This window comes from Zonotrichia leucophrys, chromosome Z (assembly GCF_028769735.1).
Source record: "Zonotrichia leucophrys gambelii isolate GWCS_2022_RI chromosome Z, RI_Zleu_2.0, whole genome shotgun sequence".
NCBI lineage: Eukaryota > Metazoa > Chordata > Aves > Passeriformes > Passerellidae > Zonotrichia > Zonotrichia leucophrys.
In genome coordinates this window covers 32624456-32646372 of record NC_088200.1, presented here as the reverse complement: position 1 = coordinate 32646372, position 21917 = coordinate 32624456, and the positions used below count along the sequence as shown (strand labels likewise).

The 21917-nt window shown below is 35.6% G+C and overlaps 1 protein-coding gene across 1 annotated transcript in view; it reads left to right on the top strand.

Moving 5' to 3' along the window:
* The window catches only part of ADAMTS6 (ADAM metallopeptidase with thrombospondin type 1 motif 6), a gene marked incomplete at its 5' end in the record, with an annotated part of 134084 nt that overhangs the window by 8211 nt on the left and 103956 nt on the right, over positions 1-21917 (top strand). Inside the window, 3 exons of the mRNA XM_064736453.1 lie at positions 4705-4922; positions 5417-5500; positions 5995-6140. Coding sequence (XP_064592523.1) covers positions 4705-4922; positions 5417-5500; positions 5995-6140 — 448 coding nt within the window. The remainder of the gene's footprint in view (positions 1-4704; positions 4923-5416; positions 5501-5994; positions 6141-21917) is intronic.

The window sequence follows — 21917 nt, the reverse complement described above, 5'->3', positions numbered from 1 at the left end:
GGTTTATAGTGTTTTGGTACTTGTTTTTGGTCCAGTTGGTTGACATTATTCCATTATAGTCAAGTATGTGATTTACCTGTGCCTTATAGACAGGATTATATAGTTTTGATGGAGAGGTATGTTCTTTGTAAAGTAGTTTTAACCTCTATAGATACAGGTTTTGAGTACTCTGACATAACCCTTGATTAAACTGAAAACTAACCTCTTGAAGACAGCATGGAGTAAATCTGACAATTTTTTTTAAAACACAAAAGTAATTTTTTAACATTCCAGAAAAATGTTTTAACCTTGTCATTGTTTATATTTCAGTAATAGCTTATTCTTAAAAGTTCAATCATTCTCAAAAGTTCAATCAAGCAGTTGTATTCCATGAGATTCAGTGCATCAGGCAGACTGACAATAACTAATCTTAAAATAAAATAAGATAATTGTTCATTGATGTAATTTATTTTAGCTTCTTTTGGAGTTTATAATGTTTAGTGGCACCAGCTGTCTAAGCTTACAGTACAAATTGTCTGCAAGATCCATTCTTGGGAGATGGCTTTTTTTTGAGAGTTTTTGTTAATTGTGTTTATGGAATGTCAGACTTCATGTGTGTAACTTCTGTTTTAGTTTGAGAGCATTATTCAATATACATGCTTAGAGTATTGCAAAACAAATCTCTTAAATGTTACTGCCTGCTAATTGATTGTGAAATAAGGGTACTAGTATATGTTCATTTTACTGGGAGAGCTCTCACTTAAGCCGCTTGAAATAAGTGGAAGGTTTTGAAATGTAGGGACATGTAATTTTTACCATTATTATATCCCTACAAAGAGAAAGGATCTTGGCTTCTGTTGGGTCTTATCTTCTAGAGTAATGCTTAGAAGTCATTCTCCTGCAAGCCATGAAGCAGAGGCAGCTGCTTTTGTCAGGTTGTGTTCAGTTATTCTGGTTGTATCTGTTACATGGATCACAGGTTGATCAGAGGTATACATCTTGCCTGCATTTTTTGTAAAACATGGTATAATATTTAGCATTTATTACTTAGTATAACTGATGGTACCTTTTTTATTGGAAGCTCCTGTGGATTGCCTCAGCTTTCATAGCCTGAAGTCCTTAATTATTGAAGTACTAAAGTATTGCTTTTTACAAGCCTGAGAATATTATGATGCTAATTCATCTCAGTTTCTCCTTTTCCTGTTGTTCTGTACACTATTTCCACTCCATTAAAATGTCCAAAAAAATCCACTCTCTGCCAAGATTGCAAAGTCTTGCTTTTCCAGACGACGTTCTGTTTTACCCTCATGGGTACCAAAGCTTTTAAACTCATTTGCTGACCACTGTTGCAGCTTTATCTTAAAGGGAAATAGCATACAAAGCATCCTGAAATACCTAAAAAAAAGGCTAAAAAATCAAGTCAAATACTAATTTTCAGTTTTGTAGCTTTCACACCCAAGGATTAAATCCAGGTGTTCAGTGATGTTTAGGGAATTTGACTGGTTTTGGAAGTTTTGAATAGTCCAGTTTCGTCTTTTAAAATGCAAACGTCACAAAGCTGCAAGTACTTTTGGCAGTATATGATTTATTTTGTCTGGAGACTGATTTTAACTTTACCTTCAGAACAGTTTTCCTAGCACTCTATGCAGGGAGGAATCTGCTTGAGAAACTGTGCCACTATTCATTGTTTGTCAAGTTTCCCCTACTGTAACCTAGTTTATTTTCTACTTCTTCTCCATCAGGGAAATAGTCTTGATTTTGAAGTGTTGATAGAGACAAGGGGAGTGTCATTCTGAGAAGAATGACAATAATAGAATAGAAGGTGGAGTACAGAATTTGGTGAAAGCATGATCAGAATTGATTCGGATTAGTAAGTGATGGGCCACTTTATAATCAATGGTAGAATTGTGGTAGGTAATACAAGAGGAGAATTGGAGAGGCATGAAGAATCAGATGAGAGCACAGGATACATTTTCATAATTTAAATTAGATTTTAAGCATTTAAACATAAAAATGTTCAAAATATAAAATGTTGAATTTGTGTTTCATGATATATTGTCACCAATTAATTATGTTTTATTAAATATAGCTGAAATCACTAAGGCCTTGGTAAGAGGTTTTCCACTGCCAAATTCCAATTGCTTCAGTGGGGTTTGAGATCACTGGATTATCTTGCAATATGCTGTATTTGTATAGGATTGAGAAACAACAAAAATTGTCATATGAAAGCTGCAGAGTGACAGATTATTTCTGGATAGTTCTATGTCCTATTTTTTTGATTTATGTAGTGATTTCACTCATGTCAGACTTTACAGTTGGTATATTCTAAAATATGGAATAAAAGCTTGTTAAAAGCCTGAAATAATGGTGCTAAAATATTTAGAAAAAAAACCCAGCAAATAATGTTTTGTTTAGAAATATTTTCATAGTTTCATTTAACATAAGTTTGCTCTTACATTTTAGGATATTTTTCCATTTGCGCTTCTTTCTTTCTACCTTGACCACCACCCAATGTCTTAGATGACTGACTTAGGGAAACTTGTGTACAGCAGTTGTGAACTCCATGCTTACATGTGTTTGGATTTCTTCTCAGTTGCAGTGTAAAACTGAATTCCACATTTCTGCAATCATTATTTTGGGATCAATTATTGTATTTTTCTGTGGGTTTTCTTCTTTATTTTTCCATTTATTTTTGCCTTTTTTTACTTCCTTATAATTATGTTCAATGTTAGTGGAGCTTAATTTTTTCCTTTTTTAACTTATGTGTTGAAAGAATGATGTGAGTTGCCACATAACTATTTTCACTAAATAAATCGTATATCTTTATTTATTGATATATTTTAGCAGTTATACAATTTTGAGATCAGCTGAAGCCTAAGCTTCTCATCTGATAAGAAAATAAGATATGGTTGTTCTTATGGAGCCCTCTGAGACCTTTGTTTGAAAGATAGTATGACGATGATTCCAAAATAATATTTTTTTTTCCTCTGAAAGTTTTATGTTTGAAATCAGTAGGTTTTAAATCTTTGGAATAGTTTGCATGATTTTTGAGTGAAAATGTTGAATTAATGTGGAAGCAGTACTTTCTAAAATACTTCTAGCACTCCAAGAGCATCAGAAACTATCAGCATTTGTTATTTGAAAAAGAATGAATTTTAAAAAAATTTAGTATGGTAGCTGTCAGAGAGAATTCCAGACATTTCTAAGACAAATAAGTGTGATGAAAGTCTTTGAACAATTCAAGCAACTTTGAATTTTCTAGAATAGAAGTGAAAACCAGGAGAAAGCTTAGTAGTCATTATAGAATCCAAACCGGGCTTTAATACTCTGTACAGGATTTTTTTAGAATGAATTATAACCGTTGGAGAATGAGGACCATTTTGTTACTGGTGTTTTTATAACTACCAGTTTTACTTAAATTTTTTGACTTTTCTAAAATATGCGCCTTTTAGAGCCAATACCATAGCCTCAAAAATTATGAAACAGCGCAACAGTAGGAATGCTGAAGGTTTGTATTCTTGGTTTTGACCTGAACGTACATTCTTTGTGGTGTAGTTTTTCTCTTTGAAATCAGTGTGCTTAGCTGACTTGCATAAAGCATTGGTTTTTTATGGGAGGTACTGTTTCTATCTCTATTCATCCTTAGCTGACCCTGTTTTAGTAGAAGTAATGATGCAAGAAAATACTCATTTGAGCAGTCCTGTTCAGACAGCTATAAATGTATCTATTAATGTTGTTGTGCTCATCTGTAAATACCAAGAATAACTTAGATATGTTGAGATCCTATTTGGATAAAACCAGACTAACAATATACTTTGCTAAATTTTAGCTTGAGATCTTTGCTGGCTCTTGTGGAAAAGGGATATATGATACACACTAAAAAAGCCAAAAAATTGAATCCATCCTTCCTTTCCTGTGTAGGGAAGGATGGATTCAATTTTTGTCTGAGGACAGGAATTAGAATTCAAAGTCATCTTGTAATGTTTGTTTTGCTGATAATTACAGCTCTTTGGATTTTTAATAATTTATCTTTTGCACACAAGAAATATTTTTCTATATATTTACCTGAAAAAAAACCAAAAATCAACATATTTAAACTGAAATTTGTGTTGAAATGACTATGGCAAGTATCCCATGTCAGACCATTTAAAAATTTCTATTACAGTTAATTCACAAGGTAGATAAAATATAAGTTTCTGAAGTGAAAATTTATTCATTTTAGGCATGTAAGCCTATTTTCCTAAAAATTACAGACTTTTGCAGGAGGGAAAAAGCTTTTTAGTGTGTTATGAGCATGTTTAGTCCTTAGTAATTAGATAACTTTAATAATTATTTTAAATTTTTGGTTTCTAGTATTTTTCTTCCACAGGTTACAGCTGTCTTGTTCTTATTTTAAAAATTCTGATGTGTTCTTGTGGTTAATTATAATTAATCTTTAATAATAACATGAACATGCAAAATCAGACATATTAAGAGAGGATTTTTGCTTTATCATGCTAATTTAAATTTAAGGGAAGTTGAGATTATTGATACTCAAATTTGCCTTTCTAATACATAAGTTAGTTAAAAATAATTTAGAAAAGAAAGAAATTTAATTTTTCTTTGCCTCAAGAAAGACTTATTTGCTAGAAACTTGGAGATGGCAATCTCAACATAAACCAGCTGCATTTGAATGAGTTTTACTAGTGACTCCCTCTTAACTGTTTTAATTGTTTTGGTTCCTAGAAGACCTCACAAGAAGTGGCAAACCTTGGTGGATGAATGATGCATCTGCTTTTCCAGCTTCACGTCCAGTCAATGGCACAGGAAGTAGCCACAGTCGACAGAAGAGATCTGTGAGCCTTGAACGGTTTGTGGAAACGCTGGTAGTAGCAGACAAAATGATGGTGGGATACCATGGTCGCAAAGACATTGAACACTACATTTTGAGTGTAATGAATATTGTAAGTTTCATCCTTCTCTGTGTTCGTATCAATGCCTCTGTACTGAAATGATAATGGACCTGCCAAGTGTTTATTTATTGCCATGAATGATGCTTTAATATAAGTACTAGCTTGCAGAAATGAATAGTTTAAATACTGGAAATCTTGGCATTTTGGGAAAATGTCAAGAGGTGTGTTGTGATCACTTTTAAATTGTTGTCTTTAATTTTGAATTCAAATAATTACATTCAGATTATACAGTTCTATTCTGCTTATATCGACACTAAATGCTCATTGTGCTGGATGAATTATGAAACAAGCTATAAACAGTTTCAGTTGAAAAACGTGACTCAATAACAGAATGGTCATTTTTTTTGGGTCTAATAACTTATATTTAGGTGATGTGCTTTACATTATGGAACTACATGAGGAAATTGGGCTAATTTTTAACCATTTAGGAAGCAAGTAGTGTTTCTTGTCTGACTTTGTGCCTTTTCTTATTTTCTGGAGGTCAGGTTGCCAAACTTTATCGTGATTCCAGTCTAGGAAACGTTGTGAATATTATAGTGACACGTTTGATTGTCCTCACTGAAGATCAGGTAAGAGCTATTGTGCTAAGCTTTATACCTTGTGAAATACAGTTATGTTATTATAGAATGTAGAGTTATTTAATTATAGATTGAAGTGGCTGCCTCTGAGTTCAAAACCTATCACGTAGTTTTTCACTGCTTTAATCAAGATAAAGCAGTTCAAAGGAATATTCCTCGCGTATCATCTCAAAGATATGTATTCTTACTTCAGGTGACTATTATTACACCTTCGGGGATGTCAATTTTATTTTTAGATTTGTATTTTGATTTATTTTTTTCTGTATTGACAAAATGATTATTAAAGTTGGAGCAGAAAGAATGATGGTTCAGTAATACACAGCTGAACTTGGGGGTCAGATTTTACAGAAATAAAATTTGGCAAGGAGATTTTATTCCTAGAAACCACTGCTTCTAATTATAGTCCCATTTTAGTTTTCAAAAGGCTTAACAACTGACCTTAGTAATTTGTTTGGAACATTTCTGGTATGCATGTTGTATTGCAGCCAAACTTGGAGATAAACCACCATGCAGACAAGTCCCTCGATAGCTTCTGTAAGTGGCAGAAATCCATTCTCTCCCACCAAAGTGATGGAAACACCATTCCAGAAAATGGGATTGCCCACCATGATAATGCGGTTCTTATTACTAGGTATGGTCATTATAAGTATTGTGTTTATTTTATTTCTTGTAGCTTTCTTGTTCTTAGCATATATATGTCTAGAGGCTAGTTGCAAAATAATATATTTGGTAGGTAACCTTTAAAGGAGAAAAATTAATGGATGGGTTGTCTTAAATATATCAGATTATTAAAGTTTAGATTAAGAATTTGGAAAAGTAAGATCTGCAAATCACTTGCTTCTGCTGTTATTTTCACTTCAAAATTGCCAATACGAAGTATTACAGTAGAAAAGATGAATCCTATTGAACATTTTATACTTTAATAATTGAAAAGAATTCATAAGATCGCAGAGAAAAAAAGAGAATGAAAAATGTATTGTTAACCATGTAAAGTGTTTTTGTAAGAATTTCAAGCCAGAACTTCAACTGGTGTAATAGTATTTCTCTGAAAACAGGTTCTTGCAGATTCCAGCAATATGAGACTCTGCTTTGTAGCTGGTTTGATTTATTATGTTTAATTAAGATGAGAACTGACAATTTTAATAGGTAGTTTCAAAGCCTGCATATATGCCTATTTGTTTCCTTCTATTTCCCTGTTACTCTGATAAATTCAACATAACCTGCACTGTAATCCTGTGATCCTGATAAAGGCATTTGTGTCTCTCCCTTTGCAGTTTGGTGTAGGCAACTGTACTTTAATAGAAGATAAGTCTCATTGTTATTTAAGGATAGTATTTATTCTTTTTTGTTTTGTTTAAGTAGCAGCAGGTTTATATGTTCTTATTTTGATTAGGATCTTTTAATTGTGATTTCTGCTTTCCAGGACAAATTCTGTACTGCTTTGTATGTAACCTATTTTTTTTCTGCATTCACTGCAGAAAAATTGAAATCGTGATTAAAATAATGTATCTTTTGTATAATTTTGCATAGCATTTGTGGAAGTTGGTTTTTTTTCTGAGGGAGGTGGCGTTTTTTCTGGTTTTGTTTTGCATAATGCACAAATCTTTTTATTTCTGAGAGGAAATAGAACCTAGTGAATCACTTGCATGTATTTTGTATTATTTGTGTATAATATAATACATATGATTACAATATAATTACTTATGATTCTAAGTAGTACATAGTAAAAATCAGAATGATTAAATGCTAGAATAATTCAGAAAGCTTTTAGATTTCAAGAAGTGTAAAAAAAAGATTAAACTCTGATACAACTAAATCAAATGCAATGAAAAAGAAAATAGTTGCATTCTAAGGTCTGAATTTTTCACAGAGGCTTTTTTTTAAAGTTTTGTGCCTATAAGTAATACCTTCACTAGGACTTTTGAACCAGAATATGTGATCACAGCTTTGCTGCACGTGAGACTTTTGCTGATATAATTTAGACAAATGAAAAAGGGTAATCCTTGGGTGGTATTGTTGTGTCAGTTGAAGCTCTTTAATGTAGGTATGGATAAGTTGTATTAGCAACTCTGTATTTTTACTGCTACAGCTGACTAACCTGACACTTTGTTGGTGGTTTTCTGGCATTACAAATCACAGTTGTTGTCTTTTGCAGCTGTGCTTTAATGTGTTTGATTACTCTGTATTCTGTACTGGCTTCCCTGATGCGGTAGAGTGTTCCAATGGGATGTTCCTAGTGTAGTTCCAAATAGAGCTGTGTTTCCAGACAAAAACCTAAGCCAGTGTTAACTTGCAAGCCTCTAAGTGTGAAAGGAGCAAGTTTTGAGAGAACGTGAGTAATAGCTATTCAAAATTACGTTTTTTAATCAAAAAACAATAAATATGGAGGACTTTTTATAGTTCTTCGTTATGGGGGCTATAATTATCTAAGTATGTAGCATGTGTATGCTGTCTTTTAAAAGGGGTGTAAGAATTTTATAACTTCCTAGTTTTCTTCTAAGAAGTTTACACCTCCAAGAATATACCTATATTTTAAATCAGTGAAGTGCCTCAGTGTTGTGTCTGCAGGCTAGTAATACCTACCTTTATAAAGTTCAGTTATAAGTGCTTTTACACCAAAATTCTTGCAATAATTTATTTATATAATATAGTAAATAATATATAGTATATAGTAGTATATAGTATATAATATAGTAAATAATATTTATTTATATTATATAGTAATATATAGTAATTATATAGTAATATATTATAGTATATAATTATATTAATATAGTATATAATATATTATATAGTAATATAATAATTGTGATTCCCTAATATAATCACAAGGGCTGCACTAACAAATTTGAGTGGATAAATCCAGCTTTTACTGAAAACTGCTAGCTATCCCAGCTGTTATTAATAAAATTAATCAGGTTATGTGAAGAATCAATAGCTCTTTTTGGGGTTGGAATAAGTAAGGACAAATTTATATTCATATTAACATGTAATCCACTACTTTAATAATTCTAAATGAATTGCTGAAATGTTGATACACTTGTTTTCATTCTCTTGTCTATCTTTCTTGTTTATCTTGATAAACCAGATGTAAGACATTATATGAGAAAGAAAAGGATATGGCTATGGTTCTTTAAAATCATAATATACTGGAAAGGTCTTTAATGACCACGTCTATCCAAAGGAATTTGAGCCTGTATTACCACAAAAATTAGAATACTTATTAGCCACTCCACTAGTATTTTGAAAGCAGTTTCCTGAATTTGTCCAACTGATGATGCTCTGCTTTGTATGGAGTAATTACATTTTTATCGACTTTGACACTGGAATCAATTTTTTGCTCATTGTGTGTACTTCTACTTTATGGAAAGTAGGAAAGTTTCAGTTCAACATTATAAATAGTTTCGTGTTGATTAAAACCGGATTTTTTAGTAAGTATTGATGCATTTGAAAATATTACTGAGTCCTATCTAAGTATTGAAGTTTGCAACTACAACAATCTTTATCTGAAATGTGGGGCAGAGGATTTAAGAAAATGAGTCATTCTTTTCAACCATGTAAATTAAGACAGCACTTCACCTTTTCTTTGATGTCCCTTCATGTTGCTTTTAAAGATGTCATGGTCTGATTTGGGAAAAACAGTATTAAGGCAGCACGTTCTCTAGGAGTATCTGCTTGACCAATGCAGAAAGACTTTTGTATGCTAAATAAGCTGTGTGCTAAAACCAGGTAGCCTCGCTAGAGTGGAGGTATGTCAAACTGATCTCTTAAGTCCCACAGAGGCGTTGCCATGCCTACTAAGCCGCCGGTCTTTGGACAAGAGCCTGCCTGTGTTTGATGTGCCTGGTCTATGGATTGTGGTGCTGCAGCCACCCTGCAGTCTGCTAAGTGGGTAGGGAATTTGCAGAAAACTTCTTGTTTGCTAATTGAAAATACACAGGCCAGAGGCTGGTCTAAGTAAGACCTTATATTGTATATCACCTAGATTTTTCCTGTAAGAGAATATATTTAGGTGTCAGAATTCAGTGTTTTCTGCTGAAATTGTCCAAGTTGGGGTCTTAGAGGCCGGTGGAAGTAAAATACTAAGCACACAGACTTGAACTATGAGGTTGATAATTGGTGTAATGCTGTTAAGACAATGTTGCCTTTTTTTTCATGAAGATTTTAGATAAACCTAGTGAATCCTTAAAATTATTTTGTACTACAAAATAATAAAAATAGGAGAAAAACTTGAATGGATGTCTAATCTCAAGTCCTTTGATAAAGATAGAGCTCTTGCATTTGGTTTCTGTATTCTTGCATCTTGATAATGCATTCTTACATTATGATAATCTTGCTTTTTAGCACAATGTCAGATAGTTAATTTTAGAAGCCAGTGTAAATTTTGAGGCTAGTTCATCCCACCCCAGTGTAGAGGTATCAATTTGCCTTTCTGAAGTTAGTTCTTGTTTGGTGATTTGGTTTTTGAGCCTTCCTTGGTAAGCTGATTCTTCTTTTTGTTTCTTCAGAAACTCTTTAAGAAATAGGGTCTCCATAAATTGCAAACCCACAAAACTTAAGAGCTATAGTGTACAGCAATTATTTTATTTTTATTTATATTTTTGAACTAAGCTTCCTTCCATTTTGATTAGTTGCTTCCTTCTCTTGATCTTAAAGATCATGAAGTAGGAATTGTGGCATTCCTTAAGAATACCTTTGTTAACCAAACATTGTGAACAGAACTGTTCCTTTTTCTGTGTACTTGCATGGCCAGAAGGTTGGATTCTAGTTTACACTCTGGAACAGTATTGAGAAAGTGAAAAAATTTTTTAATTTTGTTTTTCCTTTACCCTGAAAGTGTTCTCCAGTGCTACATTTCTCTATAGCTCAAGAGGGTTAGTTTGATTTGTCCAGGTACTAAGTAGTTGTTTATCCAAACAATGTGTGGCTGACTCTCTAAACCTTGCAGCAATGGAGTGTTTTGCTGCTGAGATGGAAGATTACTTTTGCCTCCTGGTGTGCTAGTAGATCAAGTAAAAACGTGTACCGGATGTACCATGGAAAGGAAGATTTTGGGGGGAATTTGAGGTGTGTATCTCTAAAGGGACAGAATCTAGTCTGTGAGATGCAATTGTTTTGAACAGAGAAACATTTGAAACCTCACTTACTTAAGGAAACAGTACTTCTCAATAATTGCTGAATGAAATGTCACCTACTGTTAGTAGTTCACACACCATGAGTTTGATTTATGTTTTAAAAGGAAAACAAATTCACTATGCTTGACAAAAACATTGAGATCTCTTTGCACCTAGGGTGCTTTTATGGAAACATTTCTTGCAGAAAACTTACTAGACTTAATTTAAAGACTGTAAACCTGTGTGGTTTTATGTAGATACACCTTCTGAAATTGTTGACTTAAAATACCTTGAAATACAAAAATCTTTTACTTGGATTGAAATCCACTTGACCTAAGTTCTCAAGTGGTTTACTGCTTTAGCAACAATTAATTCCACAGCTCCACTGAACTGATACGCTCTGTTGGAAGGATCCTTATTTGATTGAATAAAGAATGACAGCTGTAGATGTTTTTATTTTGATGTAAGCTAATAATTGATATAATATAAATTTTGATAATTGATTAAGTCAAATACACCTCGATTTGCAGGTTGTACTGATGAGAGTAAAAATGCTCAGTATTCCAGATGGTATATTTTTTCTATTTGTCTGGGTCCTAAGTGGGTTTGTATATGTTAATATTGTGAGACAGTAAATGAGCTCTCTCTTAATAGACAGTTGTATTTTTGCTGGGTACTTGTAACTAGTTAAGTAGGTGTATTGCTAAGCAGTGTGATATGGCTGCTATTGGCATTAACACCAGTATGAGTATGCAGCATTTCTCTAGCAACACTATTGAAGCCCATATGGGAGGCATTAGCATTATTACATGGTGGATTTTTTGAGTGATTCAAGGAGAGAATTTTACAGAGCTGGTTTATGTTTATTGTATATGCATAAGATTAATTTCATGATGCTTCAATCAGTTGTTTGCTCATTCATGTGTCCTTATGGGTAAGGGGCACTTCCATTTGTCTGTGAGATGTAACCAATGTGCAGGCCAGTGCTGCCAGTTTTTCTTAGGATACAGAAAGTATATTTAAATGGCAGCAATCCTAAACCCTTGTAATTCTTGTGTTTCATAATCTAAGAACAGAAATGTTTTTGACATTGCTGTAGATACTCAAGAGGAACAAAATATTTCTTGTTTCATTTTGCATACCTGTATGGAACTGACCACAATCACGCCTTTAATAACATTAGAGTTTTTAGGCAGCCAGGGATGGTTTTGTAGTTGCATTGGCCAGATAACAGTCCTAAAAGAAAATTTGTTTAATGGATACTCTTTTCCTTTTGCATGTCAGTTGCAAACCTATAGATTAGTAGTATATTTTTGTTATGTAATAGTAAGTAGCATTGCCCCATCAGGTTTTGTACTAGTTAAGGCATTTGGTAAGGCCAACCAGCCAGGACTCTGCACATTCCTTTACTCCTGCAGGTCCAAGATTGTTATGCTTCTTTTCTGAGGCATTTTCCAGTTTTCTTCTGGGCTTCCTAAGTTGTTGCAAGATTCCTCTTTTATACAAGGTATTCTTATCAAGCTCCATGAGCACAATGTCCTAGCTTTGTCCAATAAATCTGTAGATCCAAAGCATTTCTGTTCTCATGTAGCCTTGTCTTGGATCCTCATCCTGTGGCTAGTTCCTCTGTTTGTAAGAAGAGCTCCAATTTCAAGCACTAATTCTGTGTCTTGTTTCTTACTTACTTGACTCTGAAGTCCATTAGGCAGTTTTCATCCTTGTTTTTTGTGTAACTTTTAGCTTTTTCTACAGGAGTTCATTGAGTTGAATTTAAGCCCCTGACAGGAGAATATGTTTCCCGATTTGATTTTTGTGCAAAAATCATAACAGTGTCCATTGACTTGGTTTTCTTGTGACCACGTGTAAGATTGAGGGAGAGGTTTGAAAAGCAGAGAGGCATATATTGCCCCTAGTGTCTGTCTCTGCAGATATATGAAATGTAAGGACCCAGCTTCCAAATAGTAGTACTAAATTCCCATGTATCTTTGTTTACAGGGAATTGAAGGGGTCTAAGAGGAAAAAATGTATTTGTATATTTAAAATGATGTATTTGGGGAAAAACCCCAAACAAAATTGAAGTCTTCTATGGCTTTGCTCAGCAGACTGAGGAAAGTGAGGCATTTTATGTTGTGTACAGTGCTTCACATAGGAATGTTTATTCCAGGGTTTCTATACAGGATGCATTCCTTACACTCCATTTTAAAGACCTGCTATTGACCACTTGAATCAGTCATGTTGCTAGATATGGCACCACTGTCATAGCTTTTATATTCTTACTTCCGTGTCAAAAACATGTTGGGGGTCTTTGCTATCTCTGCTAAGGCATATTCTTTGGAATGATGAGAGATTGATAAAAGAGAAATTGTGACTGAGACATGTGGCATAACAACTGTGATCTAGTGTGTAGATGATTTACTTTAGGTAAACCTGGGTCTAGAGCTAGGTTCCATGATTGCAAGCATTGTGTATTCTGTGTGAGGGGGAAACCTACTCAAAGACCTCAGTGAAGAATTCTCTATTACCCATTTCTGTCTTTTTGTGAGGTGAGAGTCTATAGGCTGTGACATGATAGAAATCAGTAGATAAAACAGGCAATAGAAGAAAATAGGAAGTAATTGGAAATTGATGAAATCCCTTGGCATATTATGTAATTCCTCTTTCTGTGGCAGTTATAAACATGTTGGGTGGGTTTTTTTATTCCCCCATCTCATGTTTCTTAGGATAAGTTTGGAAATATTGTTCAGGTGTCCACTCATGGCTGAGAATTTTTTTTATGAGTGCTTTTTTGTTGGTTGGTTAATTGGTTGGATTTTTTTGAGGGGTAGATGGGGGTAAATTTGTCTTTAAACTTTATTCCTAGATTTTGCAGCTGAAGGGGATCAAATAGACTCTGTGGGATTTGAGGGAGCTCGTGTGGAACAATAAAGTAGCTAGAATGTGAATCTGAAAAACTGCTTATTGCATGGCAAATGTCAACCCGCAGGTTATTTGCAGCTAATTAACAAGCACAACGTGTGAGTGGAATGTTTTCTAATTAATAAAAAGGCTGTTGTTTTTTATTTCTGATGCCATTAGTTGACTCTTAGTTTACAGCTGGTTAGTTACAAGATGTGTATTCTGATTGAGTTCATAAAATTTTAGTCTGTGAGGGTGAAAGGATGGAAAAGGTATAAGGTACACCCAGAGTTTGCCTAATCCATTCCAGATGGACAAAATGTGTTCAAACTGTGCTTTATTTAATACCAAATCCAGAAAAGTGACCAATGTCATGGAGTTAAGCTCAGATTTTCATGCTCTGACTTGAAGTCTGAAAGCTCTTTTTTTTTGTTGTTGTTGTTGTTAGATTGATTAAAATAAATGGTACCAAATAAAAATACTCAATAAAAATAATGTTCTCCTATCTCAACTGAAATAGGAGAGACAGAAATTTTGGGTGTAATCCCACAAATTTATCTTAAGATGTGCTCACTGAGGGGAGCTGGTTAGACACCTGGTGATTTTCTGAATTGGAAGATTTGAGAATATCTACCAGCACACATGATGAGCAATGCAACTCATAACTGTCCCAGTTAAAGTCTTCCTCTAAATGTGGCAGTGAAACTTTTGGCAATTAATAATGCATCAGGATAAACCTATAAAATACCAAAGTACATGTGCTGTTGATAGTAATGGTATGTTAATGCTTTCTGTAGTTTATAAATAAATGTTTCCATTTGTACACTAGACTTACCAGAGAAAGAAAAAAAAAACCAGTGAAAAATACCTTTTTATGCCTATTCCCCTCCCCTCCCCCTTTTTTTTCATCCAGGCATTCACCTTCTGAGTTGCACAAAGGGTCATAAAACTATTCAAATTATAGTTTTTCCAGGAAATGTTTGGTGGTAATAGTTTGGGATATCTGCTAGAACACTCAGTTACTGCTTGGCCAGATATCTGACAAAGGCCTTTCTAGCAGTTTCAAATGTTGTATTTTGCTTTTTTTTTTTTTTAATAAAGTACATACACTTGTTTAAAAACATCTCATTTTTAAGTTTTCTTAGTAGTCCAAGTAGAATACTTACTTTCTTCTATGTTTTTCCCTTCTCTTGGGGATGTTATTATTTTCATAACCTACAATGACTGGCAGAATAATACATTTGCCAGTATTTGAGTATTTTTTTTTCTCATTCTTAACAATCCAGGAAAACATATTAGGCCAGTTTATTCCCTGGATTTTGACCAGTTTTGGATTTTGATCTGTTGCATAAATTCTGTCTCTTGCCGCACATGAATATCTATGTATTACAATTTCATGTTTTTTTCACATTTTAAACATGAGTCTGGACTATTTAGCTCAACTTTACAGCTACCTTTGATTAGATTGGTTATGTAAGAGTACATTAAAAATGTGGTTTTAATTAGGACATTGGTTGTAAATTCATTCTTCTAGTGGCAACATCATATCTATTTAATTTTAGTATTCACTATTCTCTAGTTTTTGATAATTTACTCCAATCTTTCTAATCGAGGGCATGATTCTTTGTGCTTTGAGATCACTTGCAGCATGACCATTATTTTTGTAGGATCTGGATAAGATTTCAATTTGAGTTTATGGCTATTTCATGCTCTTCATACACAAGTAGCATGAAGAGTAAACAAAACTGAGTCCTGTGCATGCTTGCAGGGCTGTGGTCTTACCAGTGTCGCAGAGATGTTGTGGGATGACTCCTTTGACTGAGTGCTGGAATGGAATGATGAGGCTGTTTCACAAAGACAGAGGAGACAAGCAGAGGGTGTTGCCTTCTGTGTCAGTGACCAGACGCAGAATGCACATAGCTCTGCCTGATCATCTGTGGAGAGCCAACTGTGAGCTTACAGATTAGGATTTAAGGGAGGGCAGGTAACCTTATAGTGGGGGGTCTGAACAGGAAGACCAGGTGGGTGAGGCCTTCTATAGACAGACAGGAGCAGCTTTATGTTCCTGAGCACTGGTCTTCATGGAGACTTCAGCCACTAAGAGAGCTGTTGAAGGGACAGCACAGCGGTAGAGTACTGTGGGATAAAGACTTGCACAGGGAAGAGGGGTCCAAGAAATCTTGTTAATAGTCAAGTGTCATCTCCTCTAGGTCAGAAGCAATGCATCCTAACAAAGAAGAAGTCAGACAGAAATGCCAGGAGGCCTTCAAAGATCAACAAGGAGTTTCTGGACAAATTCAGACACAAAAATGTAAGCTTGCAGAGGGTGGAAGCAGGGAAAAACAACCTGCGAGGAATTCAGAGAGATTGTGAGAGCAGGCAGGGATCAGATTAGGAAAGCTAAAGCTCTGATAAAATGAAACTTGCTGAGGGCTGTCAAAGGCAACAAGGGAAGCTTCTCTCAGTATGTCAAAGATAAAAGGAAAACTTGGGAAAATGTGAGTTCTCTCCAGAAGGAAGCAGGAGACTTGGTTACCTGGGATATGGAGAAGGCCAAAGTACTCAATTACTTTTTTCTCAGTCTTCAATGTCAAGTCCTCCAGCCAACACTGCTTGAATTGCAGGAGGCCATATAGAATTGTATATTGCTGGCTATAAATATCAGTGACTATCATTATAGAATGTAGAATCACTGGCTGTAGGAGAAGATCAGGTTTGAGACCATTTAAGGAACTCAAAGGTGCATGAGTCCATGGCACCTGCTGGGATGTATCCAGCTGTCCTGAGGGAACTGGTAGAGAAAATGGTTAAGCCACTATTCATTGCATTTTTGAAACCATGATAGCTCAGTAAAGTTTCCTGTGACTGAGAAGGGGAAACATAACCCTCATTTTCAGAAAAGGAAAAAGAAAATATCTGGAGAACTACAGGCTAGTGAGTCTCACCTCTGTGCTCAGCAAGATCATTGATTGAATGCTCCTGGAAACTATACTGGGACACAAGGAAAATAAGGAGGTCATTGCTGACAGCAAACATAACTTCACCAAGGGGAAATTGTGCCAGACTAATTTGGTGGCCTTCTGTGACTGAGTTATGGTTTTGATAGATAAGGGAAGAGCGAGTGATGTCATCTACCTGGACTTCTCTGAAGCATTTACTACTGTCCCCCACGACATCCTTATCTCTAAACTGGGGACACATGGATCTGATGGATGGCCTACCCAGTGGATGAGGAATGATCTGGATGGCTTGCACTCAAAAAAATGACTAGTCAACTGCTTTGTGAACACATGGAGATCAGTGACAAGTGGCATTCTTCAGGGGTCAATACTGGGACTGGAACATTTTAACTTCTCTGGCGTGGGCAGTGGGATTGAGCGCACCTCAGGAGGTTCACTGACAGCACCAGGCTGTGTGGACAGTCAACATGCTGGAGGGAAGGGATGGCATCCAGAGGGACTGGACAGGCTCGAGAACTGGGCCAGGGCAAACCTCATGGTGGTCAACAAAGCAAAATATAAGATCTTACACATGGGTTAGGGCTGTCCCAGACATGGACACAGGCTGAATGGAGAATGGATTGAGAGCAGCCCTACAAAAGGGGTCTTGGGAGATCAGCAGATGAGATGCTGGACATGACCTATCGATGTGCATTGACAGCCCAGAAAGCCAATTTTTTCATGGGCTGCATCCAAAGAAATGTGGCCAGTGGGGCAAGGAGGTACTTCTCCTCTACTCTCATGTGACCCCACCTGCAGTCCTGCATCCAGCTCTGGAGCCTCTATCATATTTGAATTTGGTCCAGAGGAGGGCCACAAAGTAAGTCAGAGGGCTAGAGCGCATTAGGCTAAGGGATCTGGAGCTGTTTCGTTTGGAGAAGAGAGGCTCAGGTGAGACCTCATGGCTCTCTACAACTACATGAAAGGAGGTTGTATTGGGGTGGGGGCCAATCTCTTCTGCTAAGTGTCAAGTAAAAAAACAAGAGGAAATGGTCTCAAGTTGTGGCAAAGGAGGTTCAGATTAGATATTATCAAAAATATTGATATTTTTTCACTGCAAGTGTGGAATAAGCATTAGAATAAGTTGCTCAGGGATGTAGTACAGTCTTCATTTCTGGAAGTGTTCTCAATATGAACTTAGGGATATGGTTTAGAGGTGACAGTGGTTGTGCTGGGTTGGTGGTTGAACAGATGATCTTAAAGACCTCTTTCAGGCTTGATTATTCTGTGTTTCTCTAAACTGACAGAGGGTAGGTACAGGAATGAGCAGTGTGACCTGGCCTCCAGGAGGGCCAAGTGTGTCCTGGGGCCTTCAGGGACAGCATCACCAGCCAGGAAAGGGAGGGATTGTCCTGCTCTGCTCTGCACTGGGGCAGCTTCACCTCGAGTGCGAGGGGCACTTTTGGGTGCTACAGTATAAGAAAGATATTAAACTATTAGAAAGAGTCTAAATGAGTTCTACAAAGATGGTGAAGGATATAGAGGAAAAGCCATATGAGGAGTGGCAGAGGTCAGTTGGTCTGAAGGAGACTGAGGGACACTCACCGTGGTATACAGCTTCCTCCCAGGGGGAAACACAAGGACTGGCACTGATTTCTTCTCTCTGATGACTAGTGATAGGACCCAAGGGAAAAATAACATTAAAGAGAGACTTAGATTGGGTATTAGAAAAAGTTTTCTCAACCAGAGGATGGTTGGACACTTACACAGGATCTCCAGGGAAGTGATCATAGTACCAAGTCTGTCAGAGCTCAGGAAGTATTTGGACAATGCTCTTAGGCACATGGTGTAATTTTGGGGGAGTTCTGTGCAGAGCCTGGAGCTGGTCTCAATGATCCTTGTAGATCCCATCAATTTTATGATTCTATGATTTAGATTAGTTACTAGAAAGAAATTCTTCACTGTGTGGGTGGTGAGGCACTGTTAGGTGTTCCTCAGCAAAGCTGTGAATGCCTCATACCTGAAAGTGTTCAAGGCTAGGTTGGATGGAGCTTTGAGCATCTGGTCCAGTGGAAGGTCTCCCTGGTGATGACAGGGGTGTTGGAATTGGATGATCCATAGCGTCTGAGATTCTGTGAACACTGTGGAGACAGCCCAAAGTTGTTGTATGTGCATTGCCAAGGCTTACCACCATTGACACGTGTGGTAGTGATACCTCAAGCTAATACATGTAATCAATAATTTGAATTAATTTAAAAAATTTATATGCATGTATATTCTTTTGAGTAATGACTGGTCACTTCATGAATAGGCAACAGTTACATTCAAGCAATTTAGAATGGTTTATTGAATCAAAGTATTAGTTTCTCAATAGTGATGGGTATTCTAACATTTGATAATATGGCACCACATTGTGCTTAGATCCTTTGTACTGAATGTTTCATGTACTTTTGCTCTGTTGCATTTTGTGAATATTTTATATCCAGAGAGAATTTAAGTTATAAATGCTGTTGAACTAGACTTGGAACACTGGTCATGATCAGCATCAACTATCACAAATAGGAAAATGCTGCTTTGTATGAAAAGTGCTTTTATGCTCAAGGAGGTTTTTATATTTAGGGTTTGCATAGTACCCATAAACTTAAGGTCTTATATAAGTGAAATTAATACTAAAATAAGTAGAGACGTGCATGTTTTATTTTAACATTTATTTTTGTACACAGCTAGGATGGTAAATTCCAGCAATGTGGCAATTAACAATGGAAAATATTAGACTTAGGGCATGGAACCCTCGGGTAAATAATGGAAAATATTAGATCTAGCACAGGGAACCCTTGTCAACTCAAACTGCCATGAAGGTGTTTCTGATTATTTGACTTGCAAAATTGACCCAACAATCACTAATTTTTCAGCACATATTGCAATAGTAATTTTCCCATTCTGGTTTTATGTGAGAATTGTTTCTCTTTCTCTCTGATTTGTGGACCCAAGCCTTAATCCATGATTAAAAATGATTTTAAATACCTGATTTGTATCTTCATAGCAATTCCTAAAATGTTTTTCTTACTTTTGTATACAAAATAAGTAATCTGCAAAGACCAGTCTTAACCAGCTAAAAACCAAAGAATTTTTTCGTCACCTTTGCCTCTCTCTCTTCTCATCTACTTTCATCATGCATGGTTATGAAAATATTCTTTAATTTTGACTAGAATTCCTTCTGTACCTTGTCTGTTTATTCTATATTATTCTCTATTTTTACTCTACTTTGAACTGTCTTATCAGTGTACATCCTTTCAAACTGACATATGCTTTTCTTAATGGTTTATAGAAGCTTTTACTTGAAACTTACTCAGGCAAGCATTGAATATATGAAGTGTTTTAGTGTGGAAGGGTGTAGTGGAGAACTTGCATTCTTTCAGAGAGAGGAGAGGTACTTATTTTCAATATGTATTTTCCTGCCTGAAGATTAAAATTTCCTTTAGTTTTCTTTATACCACCGTATGATTTTTTTTGTGGTAGCACAGTGCAGTGAAATATATTGTGTTCTAGTTGGATAAAAATTATTATTTGTTACATGCAGCAGTTTTATTTCAATAAATTTAATATATCTATTTATGTGTAATGGATAAATTGAAATTGTTTTGACCATTAAAAGAATCAAGAATATATTAAAACATTGAGCTGTTAGAGACACACAAATGCAGTGTGGCTGCTTTGGCTGTAAAAGAAGATTTTAATCTTTCTCAATCTCATCCAAAAGGCATTTCTGCCATCAGAATAATATGTAATTATATAATTATAATACATAATTTTATCATCCTTTGTGACCTCGATACATGTAACTTCTCTTTAAGTGTTCCTGCTTAGTGAGTTATCAGGAAGAGTGTTTACTGTGGCTGCAGTCCTGTATTTTGATCTCTAAGTCAAACTCTAATACTTATGCCAAGTGCCTTAAATATTAACTTGGCTCTGCACAACTATATATATCTAGAAACTAACTCTGCATGAGTATATCATATTGAAAGATTTAGGCCATTTAGAGGGCAGAGTACTTTCTTCTTGCTTATAGGTGATAACAACTAGATTTAGTGTAGGGAAGGGAGGGGGAGGAACAAAAGAACATTTTGTGTGTGTGCATGTGTGGGGAATGACACCAAAACCACTTTTTCCTTCCACACTTTAAACCCAACAAAACCATGCAGATTCCTCAGCCTGAATCACCAAAGTGTCACTCTAAAAACAAAATGTAATACTTAGGACTTCTTTTACAATGTATAGTGTTATTTTTAAAAAGCATTTCTCCCAACTTGACAGGTTTTTTCCCCTGCCATGCTTGAGTTCAAGTTATGTGACTTCTGTAGAATGAGGAAAGGGAATAAAAATGTTAATGGTATTAAGCCTGCAAAATTATATCTGCTATTTCAGTGATGCTATTTCACTGTGCCTTCTTTTGTTAGAGGTCATTGTTACTGACCTTCTTGTATCTTGCAAGTACTGTATGTCATAAGCTCTTCCGCCATCCTAGAGATTCAGATGGATCCTTTGCTCTCTCATTGTGTGTTGAAGAGAGTCTTCTCCCATACAAATCTTAAATCACTTGTGTCCCAAGTGTCTGGTGCAGCTGTATGAAAGTATTTTCTGTGAGGTAGTCTGGAGCAATGTTTTGTGGGACTGGTAATACAGATGTGTTTGAGTGTCCTGTTTCTAAAATCACCTCATCTGTAGAAATAGAATTGCTCTATTGTTAAACAGTTATTTGGAGTCATACACCCATGGCAGTGTAAAATAAATGTGTACTTTGGAATTTTGTTTTTAAAGTCTAGAGACAATAGGTACATAATAAAAACTCACAAAACTGAAAAGTTCATCAAGGTCCTTTGGCTAAGGTTTTAGTTCCTGTGCTACTCTGTAGTCTTGTGGAAGATTTGGCAGTGAGAAGTCATGTTCAACTGGGACAGATTTTTCTCATTTAAAATTCTTTCCATTCCCATAGGGTATTTCATTAAGGAATTTCGACCTTTCTGTTGTTATATCATTGTCTTCAACTTTAGAAATAGTGTTGTCCCTTGATTCTACATAGTTAGAAGTATGCAGTCTGTAAAGTCTGTTCAGAAGCTCAGAAGAAAAATGTTTTTATACTAAGACAATGTACAGTCCTCAGTGTGTGAAGTTCCTTCATATGAGTGCCTGAATTTTGGATTTCAGACACTCTGCTAAATGTATTTGATTTTTGTAAATGACAGGCATATGATGGAATTTATCAGTGAGTGTTTTCAGAGACGGCTTTTTCACTTGATCACTTGACACTTAATCAGTTTAAGTGGACCTGTTTTCCCAAGTTATCTTTTACCTTTACTGTTTCAGTGTGCATGGTTTCTTCTAGCTCACAGTAAAACACTTTGGTTCTGGAATTGCTGTTTCCATTGTGTCATATACTGTTAGGTAAACTACTGTGTAAGA